The sequence below is a fragment of the Salvia hispanica genome, chromosome 2 (genome assembly GCF_029641045.1).
Source record: "Salvia hispanica isolate PSC_SH4W2 chromosome 2, Shi_PSC_v1, whole genome shotgun sequence".
NCBI lineage: Eukaryota > Viridiplantae > Streptophyta > Magnoliopsida > Lamiales > Lamiaceae > Salvia > Salvia hispanica.
In genome coordinates this window covers 29,177,403-29,201,461 of record NC_142693.1, presented here as the reverse complement: position 1 = coordinate 29,201,461, position 24,059 = coordinate 29,177,403, and the positions used below count along the sequence as shown (strand labels likewise).

The following is a 24,059-nucleotide window of genomic DNA, read 5'->3' as shown; positions in this document are numbered from 1 at the left end:
ATACAGGAAATGATTACAGTCCCCTTAGAGAAAAATATTGATTTTCATAAAATTAAAGAAAAATCCATGTATGGAAATACTATGTATGCAGTGCAGAATGTAGGTGTGAATAATTAAAGATAAACGAAGCTAGAATTAAGATAATGAAGTAATATGCTTTATTTCAAGCAATTTCGACAGAATATAGGATGAACGTATTTGTGTGTTTTAGTTAGCGAAAACTGGATGTAAACTCTTAATTTAATTATACATACAATCTTTTTATTATAAATAATTACCTATACTTTATGCTTCCAAATTTATATACTATTCAACATTTCTATTAATATACTAGTACGCATATAATTTATTTTGCTCCAACGAATCTCGTAAATTTTTCTCATAGGATTACTACTTTACAACCATTAATTAAACATTTCTTTAGAAGCCCAAAATCTTAATTATTTTCTCGTGGATCCCGCTGGGGTCGGGGTTCATCCAACCCACCATAGCCCCCGAGAGCCGAAAAACTTCAATTAATCCGGCATTTGGAGTTGCCCCAAACCTTACAATGCGGAAACTCCGCCCAACACTTTGGATTTGGGCTTCCGTATCATTATTTGTCCGTCATCCCTTTTTAGCGACTATCGCCACATTATGACGTGGACAACCTTCTTCAACCCGAATATATAGTTTTATTTCCCAAATCCGCCATCAACTTTCTTAACCATCAATTCAATTAAATTAATTCCTCGTCAGAGCGGCTCATTCGCCCGGTCGATTACAATTTACAAGCGAACCGAATCGGTTCGGATGCTCTCAGTGGGTTTGAAGTTTGAACCCATAATCAATGGATAGTAAAAGAAATGAATTTGTAATTTGAAAGATTTGAATTAAGAGCAATAATTCGTGGGTTTTGCACGAGAAAAGCAAAGCTAAAAAGGGCCCAAAAATGGGAAAAATTGAACGGAAGGAAGCAAGAAAAACCCTAGGTAGAGGCCTGAAGCTGTCTGTCAAATGTCTATTCCGGCCAAGTCTTGTGCAGTACGCAACAAATCCCCTCCAATCCCTAATTAATAGTAGAGCCCCTCTCTCTCTCTCACACACACTCAGACATTCTATAACACAGAGTAAAAATAGCAGTTCCCTTCCTCGTATATCTGTATGGCAACTGCCCTCCCTCAGTATCTATTAAATTTCCTGCTAATTTTGCCGATTGCGATGCTTATCTGTTACAGGCCCCCCTTTTACTCCTCTCTCTCTCTCTTGATTTTGCAGAGATCTTTTCTCACCTGAAATCTCGCCTTCTTTGAAACAAATTAGGTCTATAAATAAACCCCTCTTTTCACTCTTTAATCATCACTCCCAAAACCCCCAATTTCACACCCCTTCTTGTTGTTCATAATCATGTAAAAGCTCCCTTCTTCCAACTGGATCTCACTTTGTTAGTGATGTCAAATTAGGGTTTTTTTAATCTTTGGAATCCCCCAATTTACGTTCAGTGTCTCTTGCCTTTCAATAATTTTGTTGAGAGAGAGAGGGAGAGAGGGAGATCAGTCGGTTTTTGCTGATGGAGCATCATCAAGATTCACATGCCTTTTCTAGGGCTACATGAGATTTTGTGTTGGAGAAAAGGGTCCCAACTTTTTTCTTTCCAACAAAGAAATGTTTTTTTATAATCTCTTGTTTAGTCTGGAATATATGTTTGAGAATCTTGATGATGCTGCAGCGGCAATGAATGACTATATTGTTACTTCTCAGATTTTTTCATGAGGTATGTGATGAATTATTTTTAGGGTTTTTAGATTTTTTTTGTGGTGGAGAATTTCATTTTTTGGAGTTGTTTTTATCATGTAGTGATCTGTTTCCTGTTACTGAAAAGTTGTTTTCTTGAATATATTAGAAATTTTGAGTTTGATAAAAGGTTTTTTGAGGTTGATAAACGGATTGTTTCCTACACATTGAGAGAATTTTCAACTACTCAAGCCTTAATGAAAATCAAGTGTTTTTCAATTATTCAAGTTTTTTTCTCAAATAGATATTATTAGTTTATCTTATGTTCCTTTAATTTGCGATTTTTTAATGATAATATATGTCCTATTCTTCAGATAAAGATCATTGACATTTCTCCTCCATATTTTTAAACATATTATTTTTAATAGTATACAGTTTTGGAATTTTTGTTCTAGTTGGTTTAATGAGAGAAATTTTTCTATATGTTTTGTGAAATATTTCCACAAAATAATTCAGTTACCATTTTTTAATAAATTAGGGTGAATGTCAATATTCATACTACTAATAATAATGTACTATAAAGTTAGAGTGGGGGCATACCACTTTTAATTCCATAATTACTCTATAGAATTATGATAAAAATAATATATAATATTAAATTCATGTACGAATACTCTGGCGGTAAATATTTGGAGGCTCCACGTTTACCATTGGTCTCCTTGGACTTATTTCATTAATTAAAGGAGGTTGATTCACCTTTCAATTAAAGGCTTGTAAATATTAAATTAACCTTAAAACATTTCAGTATTTTCTCTGGAATTAGATCGAATCTGTAGTACTAGTAATTAATTTTATTGTTCTTTACTAAGTAGAAATAGGATGGTTTATGTTTTTCCTTTATGGAAAAAAATATGTATACTTATTGAATTTATTCATCAATATTCTTTGTTAAACAATGATCAAGGCAACACTGGTTACAAGCATATTATTCAAGTGTAGAGAAAGCTTGTTCCATTTTTCTCTTTGTTCTCTGGGATTTTTTTCCCTTTTCTTGTTGTACATAGATAAACATTATTTCGGAAATCTTGCTATAATAATGAAAATGGTGCATATATTTGCAGAATCGGCTGTACATTTAATGCTTTGGGTTTTATAAAACGTGCAACTTAATTTAATTAATGTGGTAATAAAGTAAATCTAGAAATAGTACTAATAAGTTGAATGATTTATGGAAACATATATGAGTGATGAAAATAAATGAACTGGTACTGAATAATTTCTCGATTTTGCAAATAAGTTTCCAATAATTTGTTGTTAATTTGGACCACTTATATCTAAAAATTAAATGAGTTTTCAATTATTTTTCGATCTGGAAGCTATATAATTTAAATTTTGATATATTCGTATCCAAAGAATTTAATTAGTTTTCAAATCTACTTCGGCTTGTTTTTTAAATAAGAGTTAAGCTATAATGGGTTTGAATTTCGTGTGGAATTGCAAGAAGATATAGCAAAACTAATGTGGATTTCTTTCCGTTATCATACCTAAATGATGCATGTGGATTTTGCTTGTGTTTCGATTTAGCAGTACTGAAATAAAATGGCAAAATACATTCTTAGGTCCTTATACTTTAGTCAAAATGTTCATTAGGTCCTTGTACAATTTTTTCGTTTTAATAGGTCCTTATACTTTTCACAATATTTTTATCAGGTCCTCGTACAATTTTTCGTTTTAGTAGGTCCTTATACTTTTATCATAACTTTCATTAGCTCTTTGTACAATCTTTTATTTTAGAGACTTTTTTACATTTATCTTGGATAATAATCTAAATTTAATTAAACTTAATGAACTTTTTAATATTCCATTATTTAACTTAGCTAGTCTATAAAGATAATATCATCTTGTTATCCAATAATCTCAATAAGTTGTAGAGAATAATAAAAAGATTACCGTGATGATTGAAGATTAAAATCGAAGTTTTTTTAGAATAACTATCTGAATTTTTAATTAATTATTTATATTTATATTGAAAGATACGTTTCCCTGAATATTTATAATCATAAGATAAGTTAAATAATAAAATTAAAAGGTTCATTCAATTTAATTAAATATAAATTATTATCTAAGATAAAAGTAAAAGAATATCTTAAAATAAAAAATTGTATAAGGACCTAATAAAAGTTATAATCAAAGTATAAGGACCTACTAAAACGAAAAAATTGTACGAGGATGTGATGAAATTTATGAGAAAAGTATAAGGACCTATTAAAATGAAAAAATTGTACGATGACCTAATGAACATTTTGATTAAAGTATAAGGACCTAAAAATGTGTTTTGCCGAAAAAAAATTGTATGTTTAAAAACAAAATATATTACTCCGTTGTGTTCTAACACGAGTCAAAATATTGGGTCTAAAATTGTACGTTTTCGTTTTAAAAAAATTAAATGAAAAGTGAAAAAAATTAAATTCTTTTTTTTTCGATAAGTGGTCCGAGAATTTGATGCAATAGGTTGGCACCAAATTTTTGTTGTATTGTAAAACTACAAAAAATTATTTTGCTCTAAGATTTGTACATTATCATCTTATGGAGTTTTGAAAAAATTTGGAAAAAAAACAACAATCAAACTAGAGATGTAATAATGTAATTCTTGAAGTTCATATATATTTTAGATTTATTGTATATAATAATTAGTTTCCACTCTTCACATTATATAACACAATACATATAGATAATTTAAGGTTTGATAAACATTATAGGATCGACGTAGATTAAGTCTATAGTGTAATTGTTGTTTACGTTTATGGTTTTTCTTGCTTTTGTGGTTTCTCAATCCTCAGTGCAATTCTGGTTCTTGTTTGGCATGTTTTTTTCTTTTTGTGGTGTTTTCTCCCTTTTAGTTTATTAGGCTGGTGGATGCTTTGTCGTGTGTTTTGTAAATTTTCATTCGGTTTGAAGCTGGTGTGAGACTACGTAGTCTCTTCTCGTGGATGATGTTGACATATAACGATATGATTCGTATTGCACCCCTTGCTTCTGTTTCAGCTTCTGTTTCATGTGTTCATCCGCAGATTTTCTCAACCTATGCTGATTTTGTTACTTTTTTATTTACAATTTTTTATTCAAAAGTAATTGTGCTACTATATTTTAGTGTTCGATACTTTTTTGGCTTGATATCTTGTAACATTTACGAAATGAATAGCATCAATATGATGAACGGGTAGCTAACTTTAAAATATATCATGAAATGATACAATAAGTGGTGAATAAGAGAATGAAAAACAAAAATCAAATATACGAACTGAAAGATCTGCAATTACAGTTATATGCTTAAAACTTTGGTATTAAATTATTAAAGATTCATAAGTATACCTTTCATTATAACTCCAACTAATTAAAGTTTTCATGACTTCATGGAATAAATAATGAAAAAAGATTTAATGAAAATTAATATACTTGGAATTTGGAAAGGGAAACTCATTTAAAAGCTTTAATTGGACATATATATTTGAATTTACTTTTGACCATCAATAAATCAGAATTTTCTAGAGATGGTTCAAAGTTAAAACATAAAGAGGGGAAATTATTTGATCATACTAACAAAGGTATATTTGTAATTAACTGAATAAATTAACAAAAATATTGTTAAACACTTGGGATATTAAAAACTCAACAAAAAATTTAAGGCTAATGGGCCAAAACAAGACACAAACTGGGCCAGCCCAAAACGCCTGTTTCAACAACTCTTGTATTTTGGACTTGTATTTGAGAAACTAGTATTCCCTCCGCCGTCCGAGGAAGATACCCTTTCCTTGAGTGGACGAAATTTTATGTAATTTTATTTTATGTGTTAAGTAAAAAAAATTAAAAAAAAAAAGTAGATATAAATATGTTTTTATCTTTAGTAATGAGTTATCTTGGATGAGATAAAAGAAATATAATCTCTTTAGTAGAACAGAGTGAGTTGTACTAGAATTTTTAATAATTAATGACAAAAGTGTATAATAAAAATGAAGAGAGAGAATTATAGGTTCTAGAAAGGGACGGAAGAATGACAAAGTTTGGTCAATTTCTTATTAATCCCACAGCTTTTAAATATAGTCAATTATGTTAGTACATTTTTTACATTTTTCTTTTAAATATAGTCAATTATGCTAGTACATTTTTTACATTTTTCTTAATTGTCCTGTTGGTTTGAATATTAGAGATATTGTTATGATTTGGAAGTCAAAATACATAAACCGAATCTTATATTCTATATTTTCAGACTTTTATCCATGGATATTTTTTTATTGAAGTATAAATCTGCATTAAAGCTTTGGGTTTCGGCTTCCATGTCATATACAATATCCTTCTAATCTAAATTAATTTGACAACTGAAAAAAAAATATATAAAAAGGATGATATAATAGGCTATTTTTGTTAAGTTGCAATGTTCACCATAAATTGACCGAACTTCGTTATATTTTGGGCAATTTTGTCCTTCAATCTGAATTGATAAAATACATGATTAAGTATTTAAAGGATTTTACAATCACTGAATCAAAGGAATAACAATTTGATTATGTAAAGGACATTTAAAGTAGGACTCACAATAAGGCATAATCCGAATCCGACCAATTGTATTAGGTTGACTTGATGACGACCCAACTCATATGATTTGTCAATTCTACTGAAATGTGGCATGCATTACGTGGTCTAGACTCTAGAACATGTTCAATCATTGTTCCTAACTAAATATGGCATCCCTAATTATAATATCTCGTATACTGAATCTCATACTCAATTTTGAAGGTAGCTCAATATCAAACACAAAGAATAGCTTTGCTGCAGATGCATTATCTCATCACGATTACGATTTTAGCTCGGATTTCCACTTCTTGTCGAGCCTCTCGTCGACATTTCATGTTCGTTAGTTAATTATATCCAACTTTCTAATTTTTCCTAAAAAATCCTCCACGTGCATAACCCAAATACTAATTTTAGAAAAATATCATAACAATGTAAATGAAAAAGAAAAAACAAGACTATAATAAACACACAAATAAACAATCTACCATAAAAAAAATTAATTTTCCAATCAAACAATAAATAATCCATTTTATAGTAACGGCTAGTTTTGCTTTTATGGCAAGAGGAGCCTTTACTTATTCTCCCTCTCTTTCTCTCTCTTCCGCCATTAACACTCTCTTCACCATTTCTTCGCCGAGAAAAGCAAAAGCCTTCGCAAGGAGGCCTTTTCCACGAGCTTCATTGTCACAAAACCGATCAATTTCAGCTTCCCCCAATTTCTTCATAGCTCAACTAAAAAAAAAATTGAAAAAATGGATAATGCTCAGCGAAGAAATCGTGGCCTCAATCTGCCGGCGTCGATGTCGGAGACGTCTCTGCAGCTGAACACGCTCTCCACCGTATCGCCGATTAAGCTCGCGTCGCCGCTGAAATCGATGTCTCCGAGGACCATCGCGAATTTGTCGCCGTCGAAATCGACGTCTTCCTGCAGCGACAGATTCATCCCCTGCAGATCTTCGTCGAGGCTGCACACGTTCGGTCTGATCGAGAAGGCGTCTCCGGTGAAGGAGGGCGGCGGCGCGAGCGATGCGTACAATAGGTTGCTGAAAACGGAGCTCTTCGGGACTGATTTCGGATCCGGTGATTTTGGTTCGGGTGGTGTTAGGGGAGGTGGTTCTCCGATTAGTCCGAGCAAGAACATGCTGAGGTTTAAGACGGAGCAGCACTCCTCCGGGCCTAATTCGCCGTTTTCGCCGTCAATTTTGGGGCAGGATAGTGTGGGTTCTGGGGAGGCGGCGACGCCGCCTAAGCCGCCGAGGAAGGTCCCCAAAACGCCTCACAAGGTACATTTATTTGTGAACCTGATCAGCTCATGTTTTTCACTAACAATTGAATAGTGTTTATGATTTTCAATTGGTTGTTAAACATTACTGCATAGAAGTAGAAATTGAGCTGAATTTTAGTGGCAAAACTAGAAGAATTAATTTGTTCAGATTTAACTAATGTGTAACTGGTGTTAGTATAAGAAATGGAGCTGAAATCAGTAGTAAAGACTGAATTTTAATAGTGTCCATTATGTTTATGATGTTTGGACCAATATCATCAATGGGATAGTTAGCTTGAATTGTGTGTATCTATCACAAGGTATACTTTTGTTGATCATGTTTCTGCTACAGGTGGAAGCAATGTATGTTATTCTATGATATTTTGATAATTGCTTTTAAACCCTGATAAATCAGCTCATGTTTTCCACTAATAACTGAGTAGAGTATATGAAACGGTGCTGAATTTTAGTGGCAAGACTAGAAGATTTAAACCTAATGTGTAATTGGTCTTAGCTTATGAAATGGAGCTAATGTATACCTAATGTATACCTAATGTATATTCAGTAGCAAGAAGATTATGGCTTTCTATTAGTGTTCATTAAGTTTAAAGTTATCAATGAAATAAGCTTTTCTGTCAGAGAATCATGTACATAACTATATATAGTTAGCTTGAATTATAAATTTTCCTTGAGCTATGAATGTGAAGTTGGGATTTGGGATTCAAGATTTTTAGGTCACCAAGTGCATTGTTATTCAACTCAATGAGTACATTGTTGCAGGTACTTGATGCACCATCGCTTCAAGATGATTTCTATCTGAACTTGGTTGACTGGTCTTCTCAGAATGTTCTTGCTGTGGGATTGGGAACTTGTGTTTATTTATGGAGTGCTTCGAATAGTAAAGTGAGTTCTAAATTTTATTACGACTTGAATGGCTGCTTTCATTGTTTTCTGTCTTGTTAGTATCCATCTTCATTCTGCAAGAAACATCTAACTGAGAGGTCATTTATTGACAGGTAACGAAGTTGTGTGACTTGGGACCGAATGACAGCGTATGCTCGGTCCAATGGACACGAGAGGGCTCTTACATATCAGTCGGTACAAGTCTAGGTCAAGTTCAGGTAAACTTGCTGAAAGGTTTGTTGCGAAGCTATAGCATTAAGGTTGCCAGCGTCTCATATGTGGTTTGTGGTGTAGGTTTGGGACGGGACTCAGTGCAAGCGTCTAAGAACAATGTCCGGCCATCAAACTAGAGCAGGAGTACTGGCATGGAGTTCACGGATATTATCCTCTGGAAGCAGAGACAGGAACATACTTCAGCATGATCTTCGTGTTCCAAGTGATTATATCAGCAAGCTTATTGGACACAAATCCGAGGTAACCAGATTCTTCGTCTCTCTAGATATAGAACTGTCTCACTTCGATTCCACTGATGATCAAAGGCTAACCAAGTTTTGGACACATTAGGTGTGTGGATTGAAGTGGTCCCATGACGACCGAGAGCTTGCATCCGGTGGAAATGACAACCAGGTATAGATGTTATTCACTATCTTAATCATACACAAATTGGATTCTACCAACTGAAGATGTATGTATGATAAACCTTGGTTGGATTCAGTTACTTGTGTGGAATCAGCACTCCCAGCAGCCGATTTTGAGACTAACGGAGCATACAGCTGCTGTCAAAGCCATTACCTGGTCACCTCACCAGAACGGTCTTCTAGCCTCCGGAGGAGGAACTGCTGATCGTTGCATCCGTTTCTGGAACACCACGAGCGGCAATCAACTAAACAGTGTCGACACAGGAAGCCAGGTTAGCCTTGAGAAACTCACAAGATGGTTGTTCCATACATATAGAATCAGCTTTTCCTAAATCGAGCTAGTGATTCTCGTAGGTTTGCAATTTAGCTTGGAGCAAGAATGTCAATGAAATAGTGAGCACCCACGGATATTCCCAGAACCAAATAATGGTGTGGAAGTATCCAACTATGTCAAAGGTAAAACTGATGGTTTTTCCTTATCGTGTCGTGTCTTTTCAAACGAACTCTCATAATCATCTTCGTGCCATTTCTTTGTAGGTTGCAACACTAACTGGGCATGGTTTGAGGGTATTGTACCTGGCAATGTCTCCTGATGGTCAGGTATCATTCAAACAAACAAGCACATTCATTGAGTCTTTACTTACCATGTTGTTTCGACACTTTTAATAACTAGGCCTGAATTGGTATGTGTTTACAGACTATTGTCACCGGAGCAGGAGACGAGACACTCAGATTCTGGAATGTCTTTCCATCCGTTAAAACGCCTGTAAGTATCAACATGTCGTTTTTTCGCATGTTGCAAAACACTCAAGCCAAAAAGACGGCGATCAAACACAATGGCAGCACTGAATTTTGAACTAATTGTTTGTTGTTTGTGACATTCAGGCACAGGTGAAGGACACTGGCCTTTGGTCTTTAGGAAGAACTCAAATCAGATGACGAAGTGATTATAGGAAATAATAAGAAAGACCATTTTTATATTTTTTTTTATTTATCTGATGTGGAGATTGTAAAGTGAATTTCCTTTTTTTTTTTTTTTCTTTCCCCAACTTGTGCACAGTAGCAGCAAAATGTGGAGCTATTCTTTGTATTTGTTTATTTATTTGAGGATTTAATACTAATTTTTACACTTTTTTAGTTTTGACTTTTGAATCTTTCAATTCAAAATAACAAAATCAGTTTTTGTTTGCAAAAGTGTGTCTAGATGTTGCAATGAAGACCTAATTTTTTAGTTTGTAGCAAATTAATCTCCCTTCAAATTTAAGCATTTACAGAACTTCATAAACAGTTGAATCAATTTCTTTTTAACTTTTGGAAACTATAGTGTTCTCTCACATTCGCAAGAAAATAAGGTTGAGTTTAGTATAAATGGACTTCCTGTGGATAAAAGAATTTGTTATTTTGGAAAGGAGATTATTTTTGCTATCATATTAACGAGATTATGATTTTATTTTCTAGTTTCAGAAGTAACAAAAATTGTGATTTGAAAGACATTTTATCCCTTTATAAAACCATGAACAATAGGAACATTTTTGTATTTTTCTTTTGAACCTTTTTATTTGATGTGGAATTGTGAAGTGATTTTACCCCTTTTTTGTCTTGTGCAGGAATAAGGTTTAGAATGATACGATTGACAGTAAAATTTGTGCAATTATTAATTGTATTTTTTATTTGAGGTTTTAATCTTAAGTTTTACATTTCCTAAAAAAAATTGGCTTTGAAGATTGCACCTCAAAATAACAAAATTGGTTTTTAATAAACAAAGGCACACAATAGCCAAGGTGGCATTGTTCCATGATTATGCATTTATAGTTTCACATTTTCTTTGACACAGTATTTGCCCTTTGTTATGAGTAACAATCTGCTGCTTCTAAAGCAGGCCTTGGCAGATTAGATAGATCTCTCTTGAGCATGATCTGGTTGCTTTAGGCCTCAACCACGACGCCTTTCTGAAGAGTGGCTTGCATATTTGGTTGAACTCTGCGTAATCAACAGGAAAGACGAGAGAAAGTTCAGCAAGAAACTTGAAGAGAACAGGTCGAATGAGGAATTAGAAGCAGACCTTTTATATCTTCACTTTCCAGAAGCTTAATGATAAGGTGACCTCCTGGTTTTAGCAAACGACCGGTATCCAGGGCTGAGCCGGAACTGTCTATTTCAACTTCCTGTGGGGCATTGTTTACTGCAGCTGTCGTTCCAACTGCCAAGTCAAGCGCTCGCATCCCAAGCTCCACAGATAAAGCTGCGTCTCTACTTGTGATTCCAGAAACTAGCGGACACATGTCTGATAGGATGACGGAGAACCCCTTTTGCTGCAAGTAAATTGTGAAATGCATATCGGAATCATGTGTTTTTGGTCAGTCCGAGACTCATCCATTACTACACAAAAGTTTCAGTGAGACCACTGTCTAACTAGTCAAAACCCTGGGCTACCAATAGGCAGGTCTAAGTCTATGTTTGGTTGTTTTGCATATGAATATGAGTACCGTCTGACTAGTATTGACATGTAAGACAGTCTTGCACAAAACTCCCTCCCTCATGCAACATTAGATACACAGTTCTGAAATAGATCAACTTAACATTCTCCTGACCTTCCCAATTCGTTAACTAACGGAGTATTATATTCAAGAAAAAAAGTAAGAGCAAACAGATCAAACTGCATATACTAGAAATTCGAAGAAACCCGAGTGTATGTATATCAGCATTGATTCGAAGATCCAAAGCTTGAGTAGTAGGCCGTATACCTTAGGGGAGAGTGCCTAACTTGCTCTTTTGGTAGGAATTTACTGATTTCAGACACAAAGTAATCAGAAATATCACCTTTCAACCAATGTAAAAATCAACCTAAACATCCTCACAATCACAAATTATTCAAGAAACAAGAATAAGGGCAAACAGATCAAATTACATTTAGTAGCAATCGGAAGAAACCAAAGTGAGTGTAATCAGCATTGATTCAAAGTTCCAAAGCTCGAGTAGTAGGCCATACACGGAGAGAGTGCTCTAACTTGCTCTTTAGTAGGAGTTCATACATTTTAGGCACAAAGTAATCAGAAATATCACCGTTTACCAACTTAAATCAGCCAAAACATCCACACAAATTATTCAAGAAGAAAAAGAACTAAGAGCAAACAGATCAAACTGCATTTACAAGCAATCAGAGGAAACCAAAGTGCTTCGAAAACCCAAAGCTCGAGTAGTAAACCGTATACCTTAGGCGAGAGTGCTCTAACTTGCTCTCTTGGTAGCTTCATAACATCACCACAAACAGTTTTAACCCTCAAATCACAGTGTTGGGGCGGCACCTTCACCTTCTACTCTGCGCCACACCCCACAAATCGACTAAATAAACACAGTCCAATAAACAAGATAAGTTAAAGACAAATGAGCTACAGTGTGAAGAAACCTTAGTATCAATCCCCACAACTGCTCCACCCTTTTCCAATGGCCCCAAGTTCTGACATGCCACCTTCATCACGGATTAGTCAAAACCAGATTACAATTCGCACAAAACAAATCATCACACCACATTTTTCTTCTCAATAAAAATTCAATCTTTATGTACCTGAAGCCAAGCACCGGGAGCGCAGCCTAGATCGAGAACAGAGCCACCGGGGCTTATGATTTTGTATTGCTTCTGCATCTGAATCAGCTGAAATTGAGTAAAATTTTCAGTTAAAATTCGATTAAATTGAACAGAATTATTCGCAGATATTCGGAGAGAGAAACAAGTGTGAGGAATCTAGAGAGAGAGGGAGAGACCTTGAAAGCAGAGCGAGCAACATAACCAAGGCGCTGAGCTTCCCTGTAGAAGAAATCTGGAGTTCCACTCATTTCTTGCTCAGCTATGGAAAGAGGAAGAGGGGGTTTTCTCAGGGTTTATTGCACTCGTTATAAATGTATAAGAGCACTCCCAATGGAGGTGGCGAATTCTCGGCGATAAATCGCCGATTATCGCCGAATTATCGCCGGCCATTGTGGCGAAGTCGGCGATAATTCGGCGATAATGTTACCGTTGCTTCGCCGAGTGGCGATTTATCGCCGGATTATCGCCGAGCGATCGCCGGCCACTGTGGGCGACGCTCGGCGATAATCGGCGATTTTTAAAATTTTTTTTTTTTTTTTTGGCCGAACGGCTATTTTATCCCACCCCTATAAATATTTCATCCTCTTCCTCCATTCATCACCCACAAACTTCATTCACACAAATTTTCAATCTTTTTTCTCTCCATCTTTATTAAATGAGTTCTGATTCATCGTCTCGTGCTCAGTCCGACGAGGAAATATCACATTCTTCTTCCGAAGAAGAGGTACCTCCCGCTCCCACCGGATGGGATGTAGCGGGTTTCGCCAACAACCCAATCAACAACTATATCTCCCGCTGCATACAAAGCGAGATCGCTCGAATGCAGCAGCCACCCCCCCAACGGCCAATCCGCCGGCGGCGCCGATACATCCCTCGCAACCACACTGGTGCGCACGATCGGCTGTTCGCCGATTATTTCGCGGAGGAACCACGTTATCCGGCAGATGTATTTCGTCGCCGGTTCAGAATGCGCCGCTCCCTCTTCCTGCGCATTGTTAATGCGTTGTCCGCGCGTTACCCCGAGTTCCGGCTCCAGCGAGACGCAGCAGGGAAGCCCGGACTATCGCCCCTACAGAAATGCACTGTTGCCATCCGGCAGTTGGCATATGGAGGGTCCGCCGACATGTTCGATGAGTATCTGCAATGCGGCGAGACGACTGGCAACGAGTGCCTGAAGAATTTCTGTCAGGGCGTGCGAGAGATATTTGGGGAGCACTACCTTCGCTCGCCGGACGCAGCTGACTGCCAGTTCCTACTGGATTGGCACTGGAGGACCCACGGCTTTCCGGGGATGCTCGGCAGCATCGACTGTATGCACTGGCAGTGGAAGAACTGCCCAACCGCGTGGCGAGGCCAGTTTACTACCGGCTACAAAGGTACGCATCCCACCATCATTCTTGAAGCCGTTGCCGACCAACGGCTTTGGATTTGGCATGCTTATTTTGGTATAGCCGGGTCGAACAACGACCTAAATGTTCTCAATTCCTCGCCCCTTTTCAACGAGCGGATCAACGGATTAGGCCCCTCCATCGAATTCACGGCCAATGGCAATGTGCATAACATGGGGTACTACCTGGCTGACGGCATCTATCCGCAATGGCCCGTGTTTCTGAAGACGATCAGATGCCCACTCGGAGATAGAAGAAGGTATTTTGCCCGAGCGCAAGAGTCTGCGCGCAAGGATGTGGAGAGGGCATTTGGGGTGCTCCAATCGCGATTTGCACTGGTAAAGGGTCCGACGCGCTTTTTCTACCAGGGGGATATTGCCGATATCATGTATGCGTGCATCATCATGCATAACATGATCATCGAAGATGAACACGAAGGCGTCCTCGACGTCACCAACGACCCAAGTGTTGCATCATCGAGTCACGGTGTCTCAACCGAGTCCGCCCGCCAGGGTGTACCGCACAACGAACATGAACGGTTCCAGGCGTTCATGGACATACACCAGAAGGAGGCCCATCAAGCACTACAACACGATATCATCGAAGAATTGTGGGCAAATAGAAACCGCGCCCACCGCCCTTGAATTTTTTTTTCTTTGAATTTTTTTTTTGATTTTTTATTTCCATTCGTGTACTTTTTTTTTTTTTAATTTTCTTCGTTGTAATGTGTACCCGTGTTTAATACAACGAACTTTATTACTATTTATTTGATTTATCTTTATAAATTAAATAAGCTAGCTTTATTATATATAAAAATAAAACAATTAAATTAGTGATGATGTAAAAATGAAATGTTGAGTTAGGGAGAAATAAGGGAGAAATAAGGGAGAAACCATTGTAGGGGTTGGCTAAAAACTGGGGATAAAATGTGATGCTGATGTGGCGCTGATGTGGCAGGAGTTAGGGAGAAATAAGGGAGAAATAAGGGAACTCCATTGGGAGTGCTCTAACTATTTATTTAATTTCATAAGAAATGATCATTATAAATTTATTGTTTTACTACTTAAGTGGAGTACTTAACTATAAATCTATACTTACTTTATCTGATCATTATTCGGATCAGAAAAACCGTCTTGATACCATTCCAAGATGATAACCACTTAGAAAAAGACAAATTCAAGATGATCACTACTTGTTAAAAGTAAATTCGAAGATGACAACTACTTCGTTTAGATACTTAAAGAACACTCTTTTCTTAATTCTCAAAACTAGCCATGTTCGTATGCGTAGTGAATTTGAGGTGCTTCTATATAGTGAGCTTGAGGTGCATAGCGGGTCCGAGAGCACTAGTTAGGATGTAATAAAGGTTTTTCTTGATTTAACTATGATTGGGTTGGTTTTTTTATTACTTTTATTTTGAACTTTTATTTCACTTGTTTTTGTTTTTTTTCCTGTTGTAATAAGTTAAAGTCTGTAATCGACTTGAGTTTTCCAAATTTCCTAACAATTCGTGGCGTCATTCTGATATAGTTAATGTTAATATTATTTGTTTTATTTTATTTTATTTAGTTTATGTAATATCTTAGAGCATCCACAGTGGGACGGATTGTATCGGGCGGACTATCGTCCGCCACTGTAGCCATGCGGACAATGGTAAATTCGTCTGCGAACGATAGACCTTCAACCATGCATCGTTTGTGGTATCATCCGTCCCACTGCGGCAACGTAGACTATACCGCAGACGATTGCACACATTTTTTTTTAATTCTTCAAAATCTATATATATTTTCACCATTTTATACTTCTATTCACTCTATTCTATCTCATTCTCTATTCTCTATCTCATTCTTCCATACACCACAATGAATCTCGGTGATTGATAAGGCTAATTTCATGCATCGGTTATATGTGAAAAACGTTATAATTTGCTGGGTCTAACACGTTTCCTAAGCCAGACATGGAGCCGTCTCCCACCCGCGCACCCGCCCCACCCTGCCGCCAGTTGGGAATGCTTTAGACTAGCCTCTTTATCTGTAGTGCACTTGTTTTTTATTTCCACTTTGTAACTTTTTTTTAATTAAGTAAATGTAGGATTTGCCTTAATTGTGGTGCTTTTTTATTTTATTATTTTGCTTGATATATTTGAAAACATAAATTAAATATAAAATAAAAATATAAAAACTATAGGGCAGACTTTAGGGCGTCCCACTGTAGGTGGAAGGGTAGGAGGATAAAATGCTGATGTGGCGGAGCATAGGGCGCCCTATAGGGCGGACCTTAGGGCGCCCCTTGATGCTCTTATGAATTGTTATTAATATTTTGAGTAAAAGCCAAAATTGGTCCTGAACATATATGATCATTTTACGTTTTTGGTCCTAAACATTATCTTTTGGATTTTTTGGTCCTCCGAGTTTAAACCCAATTTTGACTAAAATTAACATTTTAATTCTGTTTTTCTCCTTAATTAATTCACTAACTATTATTATAAATATTCTTTTAAAATTAGAAAATTAGAATTAAATATTATGAAGAAACTTGGGGGATTGTTGAGAAGGGTCCAGCACCGCCACCGGAGAAGTGCTGGAGCTCCGGGTGGTGGTGGTCGGCGATGCTGAACAGCGGCGAGGCGACGGCGGAAGTGTAGGGGTTCGCCGGCAGGTGCATTTGCGCTCACCTCTGCTTCGACTCCGGTGAAGTCAATTTGGACGGCAGCGGCGATTTGAATTACTTGTAGCAGGTGACGAAATCGTCGGCGTGCAGCAGCACATCTGAAACGAGCAAGGGGTCGGGGCTGTCTCTGTCTATCTAGATCTGAGAGTAGAATCAAGGCGAGGGAGCGGGCCAAGGAGCGAGTCGCGGAGAAGGAGGAGTCGACTCATCCACCCTCTCTCAACCCTATCTCTCACACCACTTCCTTCACCGAGCTCTTGAATGGCGGAATCGGTAATTCCAACTCCGCCGCCCCAAGGCACTGGTCCTCCACTCCCATGGACTACTTCACCTCCGGCCTCCTAGCCCCGCCCTCCGCCGCTCGTCCCGCCCGCGCAAATGCACCTGCCGGCGAACCCCTACACCTCCGCCGTCGCCTCGCCGCTGTTCAGCATCGCCGACCACCACCACCCGGAGCTCCAGCACTTCTCCGGCGACGGTGCTGGGCCCTTCTCAACACCCCCCAAGTTTCTTCATAATATTTAATTCTAATTTTCTAATTTTAAAAGAATATTTATAATAATAGTTAGTGAATTAATTTAGGAGAAAATCAGAATTAAAAATGTTAATTTTGGTCAAAATCAGGTTTAAACCCGTTGACCGTTAGTTTCTAACGGAAATATTGACGGAGGACCAAAATGATCAAATTTTCATATGTGCAGGACCAAAAAATCCAAAAGATAATGTTTAGGACCAAAAACATAAAATGATCATATGTTCAGAACCAATTTTGGCATTTACTCTATTAATTTATAAATTCTATTAACATCATACATTCATTTGTTTTCTATGAATTTAGAGTTATTGAGAAAATAATTAAATTGAAGTTTTATTTAGAATAAATTGTACATCTAATAACGTTAACAATAACTTTTGATATATTAGAATTGAAACAAATATATAGAATAAGACAAAAATGCTAACAAGAACAATATCTCGATAGATGATGTTATGATGCTTATATAATTATCGTGAGGAAACAATTCTCTACGCATACTTATCTAATAAAGTAATTTAGAATTTTAATCATTTAGCAATAACGGGCTTGATTTGAAGAAAATTGGGTCTCCATCTCAATAATGGGCCTGGAGAAGTATACTACACATTCAAATAGTATAACAAAAAAATCTCAATCAGGGTTAAGCTGATTAAAAGTTTAACTAAATTAACCCACACCGGCATGTCCGAAATCCGCTGGGCTATCCGATTGACATTATAATATGCACTCAAAACAAGAACGCATTCTCACAAACATATAAAAAATCATTTGTGATAACATCTTTGGTTAAATCAAGAACTGAACAATGTAAAATCAAAGAATCATTACAACAAACACAAACCTATAGATAAATAACCAATCCCTACGAAACTATATAAACATCAGCATTTAAGAAGAAAAAATTACATCTTATTCCACAAATCATGTACAACACATAAACATCAGTGAGAGTGAGATTCCTAGAAAACAATTCAACAGTTCTTTACACCTCCAACGTCATAATTTTCTAATTTATACATCAGTAGCTACGAGTTCCGGTCTTTCAAGCTCCACATACCGTCGCCTCCTTGCTAGGATCCACAGTTCTAAGGGGTTCCGCGGCGCCAGGCTGTTTCCCCTGTTGTTTTGACCAGTAGGAGTGCGCAGCTAAGACGCGATCCAACAGATTTTGTGGCACCGGCTCTCCTCGTCTCTGATAAGGAGATATGCCAGCTGTGTGAACTAATGTCTTCCATTTATCCTGTATAAACAACAAAATCCACATCACATGGGAGTAAAGCTAGTTATTAATTTAGTGAATTAACAAATCCCAATCAGTCATCTCCACAACATCCCATGTGAAAGATCCATTTAATGTTAATATACTAAGTCATGAGATTCAGTTGGTAATATTGTATTCCCAACAGTCTGTCCAATGAAGATAATATAAAATTATCACATCCTAACAGACAGGAATAGAAAATAGAAAAGAGACACACACCCGAAAGACCAAACGGCATACAAAGATCGATAAAACAATACAAGCAAAATACCAAGTGTATCCAAAAGTGATATCTTGCACATCTAAAGCTAACGGAATGATGAGTAGCATACCTTTAAGTCGACATATGTGCGATAATCTGCATGCTCGAAGGCACCCATTTTGACATCACGCCACCTGCATAGGCAAATGGATTATTGGAAATGAATATTGAATGGGATGGATCAGAAGCGAGTCTTGACGAGCTATATTTGTATCAAGCTGAGTTTGTGTGCCACATTCTTACCTTCCGGTTCCGAGTCTTTCAACAGCTTCAACAAGTGCCTCAACTTCACCTACGGAGAATGGTCTCCTAGTTCTGCGCTGCGACAGTTCATTCTTTTTGGGTTTGGGGTTCGCTGGAGATACTGCAAGTGATTCTGAGTTTGTTGGAGAAACTGGAATTAATGCCTTGGAATCAGGAACTGTTCCATTCACTGTCTCATTTTTACGAGTCTGTGGGGAGGACATAGAATCACTGGTAATCACATCATGATCAACTTTACTTATAAAAGGGGGATCTACTGAGACATTTGAAATCCCTGAATCAACCATTGGAGTGGCAGGATACCTGGAGAACATGATAAAAAAGCAGTCCAGTCGGTAAGGAATTAAGAGATACTAATACAACAATAACTTCTGCCCTCGACATAGATAAGATCAGCGATATGAAAGGTAAAGAAATATCATACCTCATCAACTCCTGTTCTGCATCACATGACAATACTGTGGTAAGTTTTTTGGGAGTCATGGAAGAGCAAATATTTGTAAAAGTCGGCTCCAATGTAAAACCCAGAGTGTCAAGATCACTATTCTGAGAAATGCCAGCCTGCTGCAAAGTTCTGTTGTCATGTCGAACTTTCTTCCCTTGAAGAACTACCCCCACTCGTACTCCATTTCCAAGAATAGCAGTAATGGCCTCCATCACAGTTCTCTAAAATGATGTAGGATAGTAGACAACTTAATACTTGTTCGGATACACCCCGCACAGTGTAACATATCAGGAAAGAATACGGACACAAACCTTCAGAGAACCAACACTTGCGGTTTCAGGGACCTCAATGTAAAGTTCCGGTACCTTAAAGGACTTGATGCTGAACTTTACTGAAAAAAGAGACACCAAAGTGTAAGAACTTCTTCATGTCAGCCAAGAGAGATAAAAGAAATTGAGAGTTCGGGAAGAATAATTCTAATACCATGAGGATCCTTTCCTTTTTTATGGCCTTTCACTGGAGTTGAAGCACCACTCACTGCAAAATTTAACAGCACTTATTTAGATATGTATATAACACCAACAGAAAGAACTTCAAAAAACAAGAATGATAGAGGACCTCTTTCCAACATGGTGCCCGAATCACTCTTGTCCATGCACATCCCCTTCTTGGGTGAATTAGAAATGCTATTACTACTGGTCTGCTGATCAAACAGTTTCCTTTTCTTGAGGGGTGCTTGTAGAGATCTCTCTTGGGTATAAATTCTCTTCCTATTTTGGTAAAATGACTTCACTCCATTCCCTGAAAACCCAAAAAAGAATAGAGGAAGGGGTTAGTTAAATAAGGACAGTTACATGCTCATGCAGACTAGATTACTCAAAATGCAAACAACTTGAGTAATTCAAATAAGCAAGCAAGCAACCACTTACTAGGGTTATAGAGTTCACAACTCCTCATCTCTGGAGCCATCTTCCTGTACTTGGATGTCAGCATCTTCCTTATTCTTCGGTGACCAGTGCGCGGCTGTGGCCTAAAGGCCCTAAACTTGGTGCTCAGTTTATTGCACCAATAAGAATTATCGTCATCATCGCTAATTCCTATTTTTACAGTATTCCACTGCTTTCGCAGTGGAGTATGAGGAGTGGGTTCCCTGTACAAGGGAAACTGTACACCACTATCTGACCTAATTAGCATATTACTATTCACACGCTCTCCAATACGATCCTTTACATTTGATGTGTTAGCGTCATCCCCCGAATGCATACCTTGCTGACCCTCTACTATCACATCACAGTTGGTATATTTATCAGTATCATTGACTTGACAGGTTTCCTGTATCGAACCACAGTCAAGTTTCTTCGCGACTTCAGGACTAGCAACAGAAATGTTTTCCAAGACAGAACCATTATCTGTTTTTGGCAGTCCCTTGAACTCGAATGAGAGATCGGGCTCCTGAACGGGGATAAAAGAACTCTCAGCACAGCTTCCATGGTCAACACTCTCTGATTTCGGAGTTTGCTCATCTGTATGCTGCTCCGTTGCATTCTCATTTTTTAGAATGCCGGTATGAGCTTCTACATTACTTGAAACAGAACTTTCACTCTCCTGTAACAGCTTCCCAGCTACAGTTGCAAGTAATTCAAAGGCACAAAGTTGGTTGTCCTCGACTGGATTCTTGCGTGGGCATCTCTTCTGCGATGACAAATAAACATCAGATGGCAGGACACATACGTAATATAATGGAAAGCAACGGAAAACATGGTTACCCTGATTGATCTGGGAGCTTTGGGAATAATGAAGGATCGAATACCATTGAGCCGATAATCCAACCTCTTTTTTGGTACCATATTCTAGAACGCATACCACTGCGAGATCTCCAATTTAAGAAACGTGAGGTTGCCAAATAACCTTTAAACTACAAGACATTCACCATGCAAGAGCATATCAGAGATCAAGTACTTAACTATGCATAAATACAAGCAAAGTAAACAAAAAACTCGGAATTAGAATATAGGTGATCAATGTGGAAGAGAGAGAGATGAAAAGTAAGTACTGTCCCGAAAACAATATGAAAAATCTATTATCCATAACGCAAGAGAAACATAGACTCAACAATCTTCTAAACATATAGGCATAAAGAATCTATCATAGAAAAGACCATCGAGAAGTCAGATCTACAATCCAAACTTGGCAGCGTATGAAAGAAAAAAAAAATTGCGTTTCGGTTAAAATAGAAATTGAACGAGATCATTCAGCTACAAAATAAAGAAGGTTCTCCTGATCGATCCAGCCAAAATCTTCTGTCTCTAAACAGTTCATCGTAATTAGATGAAGCCTCAAAAAATATGTTGACTCAAAACGAAATGAAACAATTCTAACCCAAAAATAGATAATTCTCTCCATCCGCAGCTCCTAGGCAACCAAATTATCAAAAATCAACACTCATCAGATCCAATTACACGAATCCAGAGCCCGATCAGCTCCCACACCATGCCAAAAATAAAGCAGAAACGAAGAAATCAAGGCAACAAATTCCAGAAACAGAAAACCCCAATGTTCGCTTCTATCACCCAAAACCCCACAAATTTAGCCAGATCGCCGCGGGATCAACTTCAATTTCCACAATTACAGTCGAAAATCACGATCAAAACAGCAAATTTACCAGGATCGGTTAAACCCCAGCAGAATTGCAATTCCAGAGGCGAAGAGAGTAGAAAGGCAAAAACCCCCAAAAATGGCGCACCAACAACACACGCAATTAGAATTGCAGAAGAAGGATACAAACAAAAAGCAATTACCTGATGAATAAGAGGATAAATACTGGACGTCTGCTTCTGCTTTTGCCTTTTTGTATATATACAGTTAACAAGAATTTCGAATTTACGTGACGCCAATAAATCTCAGGTAAAACCTCTTTTGGGTTTTTGGGAAAACCAGAGGGGTTTTGTGGGTGTGATTCGTGTGAATGTGGAAAGGGGATAGGGGTTATGGTTGTTGGTGCTGCTTTTATATATATTTATATTATTATTTTATTCTAAGATGCAATTTTATTTTTTCTAAAATTATTTTGATTTTTATAGATAAGCTTTTCATTTATCTTATTTTATCCTTGAAACGAATTGGGTAGATTGATGTGGCAATGGAAAAGGAATTGATAAGGATGAGGTGGAATTGACTTGTAATTTTAATATACATCTAGTTATTTTTAGAAATTTATAGACCAATGACATGGTTTTGATTGGAAGTTTCAATTTGTCAATTTGGTCGAAATCCATCCACAATTTATTATGGTAATATGTATTTGATTTATTAGATATAAGACATATTTAGAGAATTCAGTTTATAAATTGTTTGGAAAAAGCATATACAGTGAAATCTTATATATTTAGAGAATTTGTTTGGTCTATAATTATTGAAATCGTGTGTGATAAATATAAAAAAGCTAAATCGTTCAAAAAAGCATATGCAGAATCTTACACTTATAAATACCATGTGCGACAGTTCCGCGTAAACCGTGTGCGATTCGAATAAATTCCATTTTCTGGATTCGCTATTAAATGTATTTGACTATTTATATTATGAGGAATCAGTTAATAATGTTAACATATACAAAATCGTTCATAAAATTTTGGATTCAAGTAATTGATAGCGTCAACATATAATTTATAACTCACACGCATTTAAAATGACTCAAACTCTGACCTATTGACGATGGATGGAGTGATTGTAACCAAGAATAAGTTGGACCACTTCCTAACAATTCTCAAAGACTCAAATTCTTTATTTCCACCACCACCCTATCTATCTACTACTCTATAAGATAGAATGTGCCACATGGCATTTGTGTGTATTGTTTTATAATAATATTAATAAAATCTTTAAATAATATTTACTCTCCAATAGATTAGAAATTTAAAAGAATGGTTAGTTTGAACTTAAAATATTTGTCTTATGTATTAATCAATCTATCATCGGACCAACTCATACCTATACTAAGTGTGTTTTGTTAATAATGTATGACATCAAAATTAATAACTATATCTCAAGAATTTAATTATAAGAAATAGGAGTATAGTTTTGTTGTATAGTAGTAATAATGGTATAACAGTCGATACTTTTTTGCTCCGAAACTGAAAAATAATGACCTAAACTGTCACGGAATAGAGATTATTGGCATTGATTAGGGATTGCACTTAGGGTATCTCCACCGGCGCCCCTCCCACTCGCCCGTCGGGGACGGGCGACCTGACGGGCGCCATAGTGGGCGGGAAGGGCGCCCACGCCCGTCCCGAGTGCCCCTGCGATGGCCTCACCCCTCAGCTCGACGTCCTACCTGACGGGCGCCACTGTGGCGTGGGTAGGACGTCCCACCGATTTTTTTTTTTTAAACTCTATAAATACGGCTCGTGTCGAAATTTTAATTCCGTAAATTTTAATTTTAATTTTGAATTTATTAATTTTATTGCGGGAAGTCCTAGTGGGAAGTCCTAGTGCAGTGGGAAGAGCTAGTGATATTGCAGTGGAATGGGAAGGGCTAGTGCTGACGTGGTATGGG

The 24,059-nt window shown here is 37.1% G+C and overlaps 3 protein-coding genes across 7 annotated transcripts; 1 reads left to right on the top strand and 2 right to left on the bottom strand.

Moving 5' to 3' along the window:
- The first annotated feature begins 6,864 nt into the window (after positions 1-6,864).
- Positions 6,865-10,227, top strand: FZR3 (FIZZY-related 3). Its single transcript, XM_048115563.2, has 10 exons — positions 6,865-7,568; positions 8,330-8,452; positions 8,566-8,670; positions 8,747-8,926; positions 9,017-9,079; positions 9,168-9,362; positions 9,445-9,546; positions 9,628-9,690; positions 9,788-9,856; positions 9,976-10,227. Exons 1-10 carry the CDS (start codon positions 7,038-7,040, stop codon positions 10,027-10,029), a joined length of 1,485 nt encoding a protein of 494 aa, XP_047971520.1. The 5' UTR covers positions 6,865-7,037; the 3' UTR covers positions 10,030-10,227.
- A 600-nt stretch (positions 10,228-10,827) lies between these two features.
- On the bottom strand, positions 10,828-12,989 carry LOC125213979 (FtsJ-like methyltransferase family protein). 2 transcript variants are annotated; one of them, XM_048114810.2, is made up of 6 exons: positions 12,853-12,989; positions 12,656-12,742; positions 12,497-12,559; positions 12,303-12,404; positions 11,153-11,402; positions 10,828-11,070 (listed from the first exon to the last, which is right to left on the bottom strand). In XM_048114810.2, exons 1-6 carry the CDS (start codon positions 12,922-12,924, stop codon positions 10,961-10,963), a joined length of 684 nt encoding a protein of 227 aa, XP_047970767.1. In that variant the 5' UTR covers positions 12,925-12,989; the 3' UTR covers positions 10,828-10,960. The 2 variants fall into 2 exon arrangements, with proteins under 2 accessions (XP_047970767.1, XP_088920161.1); XM_089064035.1 differs by having other exon boundaries at positions 12,656-12,733; positions 12,853-12,986.
- Positions 12,990-18,159: 5,170 nt separating this feature from the next.
- On the bottom strand, positions 18,160-22,481 carry LOC125191583 (telomere repeat-binding protein 4-like). 4 transcript variants are annotated; one of them, XM_089065677.1, is made up of 10 exons: positions 22,303-22,481; positions 21,271-21,419; positions 20,434-21,196; positions 20,123-20,305; positions 19,988-20,041; positions 19,816-19,895; positions 19,484-19,725; positions 19,039-19,362; positions 18,866-18,929; positions 18,160-18,512 (listed from the first exon to the last, which is right to left on the bottom strand). In XM_089065677.1, the coding sequence occupies exons 2-10, from the start codon at positions 21,349-21,351 to the stop codon at positions 18,315-18,317; spliced, it is 1,989 nt and encodes a 662-aa protein (XP_088921803.1). In that variant the 5' UTR covers positions 21,352-21,419; positions 22,303-22,481; the 3' UTR covers positions 18,160-18,314. The 4 variants fall into 4 exon arrangements, with proteins under 4 accessions (XP_088921803.1, XP_088921805.1, XP_088921804.1 ...); XM_089065679.1 differs by having other exon boundaries at positions 21,271-21,369; XM_089065678.1 differs by lacking the exon at positions 22,303-22,481 and adding an exon at positions 22,167-22,296.
- Positions 22,482-24,059: the final 1,578 nt, after the last annotated feature.

What these genes read in the sequence shown, in the direction of transcription:
- LOC125191583 (XM_089065677.1), bottom strand. Translation starts at nt 21,351, where the DNA reads ATGGTACCAAAAAAGAGGTTGGATTATCGGCTCAATGGTATTCGATCC. An exon ending in TTGTGAACTCTATAACCCTA is followed by an intron (nt 20,306 to 20,433) that starts GTAAGTGGTTGC and finishes TTGGGTTTTCAG; the next exon opens with GGAATGGAGTGAAGTCATTT. An exon ending in CAAGTGTTGGTTCTCTGAAG is followed by an intron (nt 19,726 to 19,815) that starts GTTTGTGTCCGT and finishes ACATCATTTTAG; the next exon opens with AGAACTGTGATGGAGGCCAT.
- LOC125213979 (XM_048114810.2), bottom strand. Translation starts at nt 12,924, where the DNA reads ATGAGTGGAACTCCAGATTTCTTCTACAGGGAAGCTCAGCGCCTTGGT. An exon ending in TTGTGGGGATTGATACTAAG is followed by an intron (nt 12,405 to 12,496) that starts GTTTCTTCACAC and finishes GGCGCAGAGTAG; the next exon opens with AAGGTGAAGGTGCCGCCCCA. An exon ending in TTAGAGCACTCTCGCCTAAG is followed by an intron (nt 11,403 to 12,302) that starts GTATACGGTTTA and finishes ATTTACTTGCAG; the next exon opens with CAAAAGGGGTTCTCCGTCAT.
- FZR3 (XM_048115563.2), top strand. Translation starts at nt 7,038, where the DNA reads ATGGATAATGCTCAGCGAAGAAATCGTGGCCTCAATCTGCCGGCGTCG. An exon ending in TTATTGGACACAAATCCGAG is followed by an intron (nt 8,927 to 9,016) that starts GTAACCAGATTC and finishes TGGACACATTAG; the next exon opens with GTGTGTGGATTGAAGTGGTC. An exon ending in TTCCATCCGTTAAAACGCCT is followed by an intron (nt 9,857 to 9,975) that starts GTAAGTATCAAC and finishes TGTGACATTCAG; the next exon opens with GCACAGGTGAAGGACACTGG.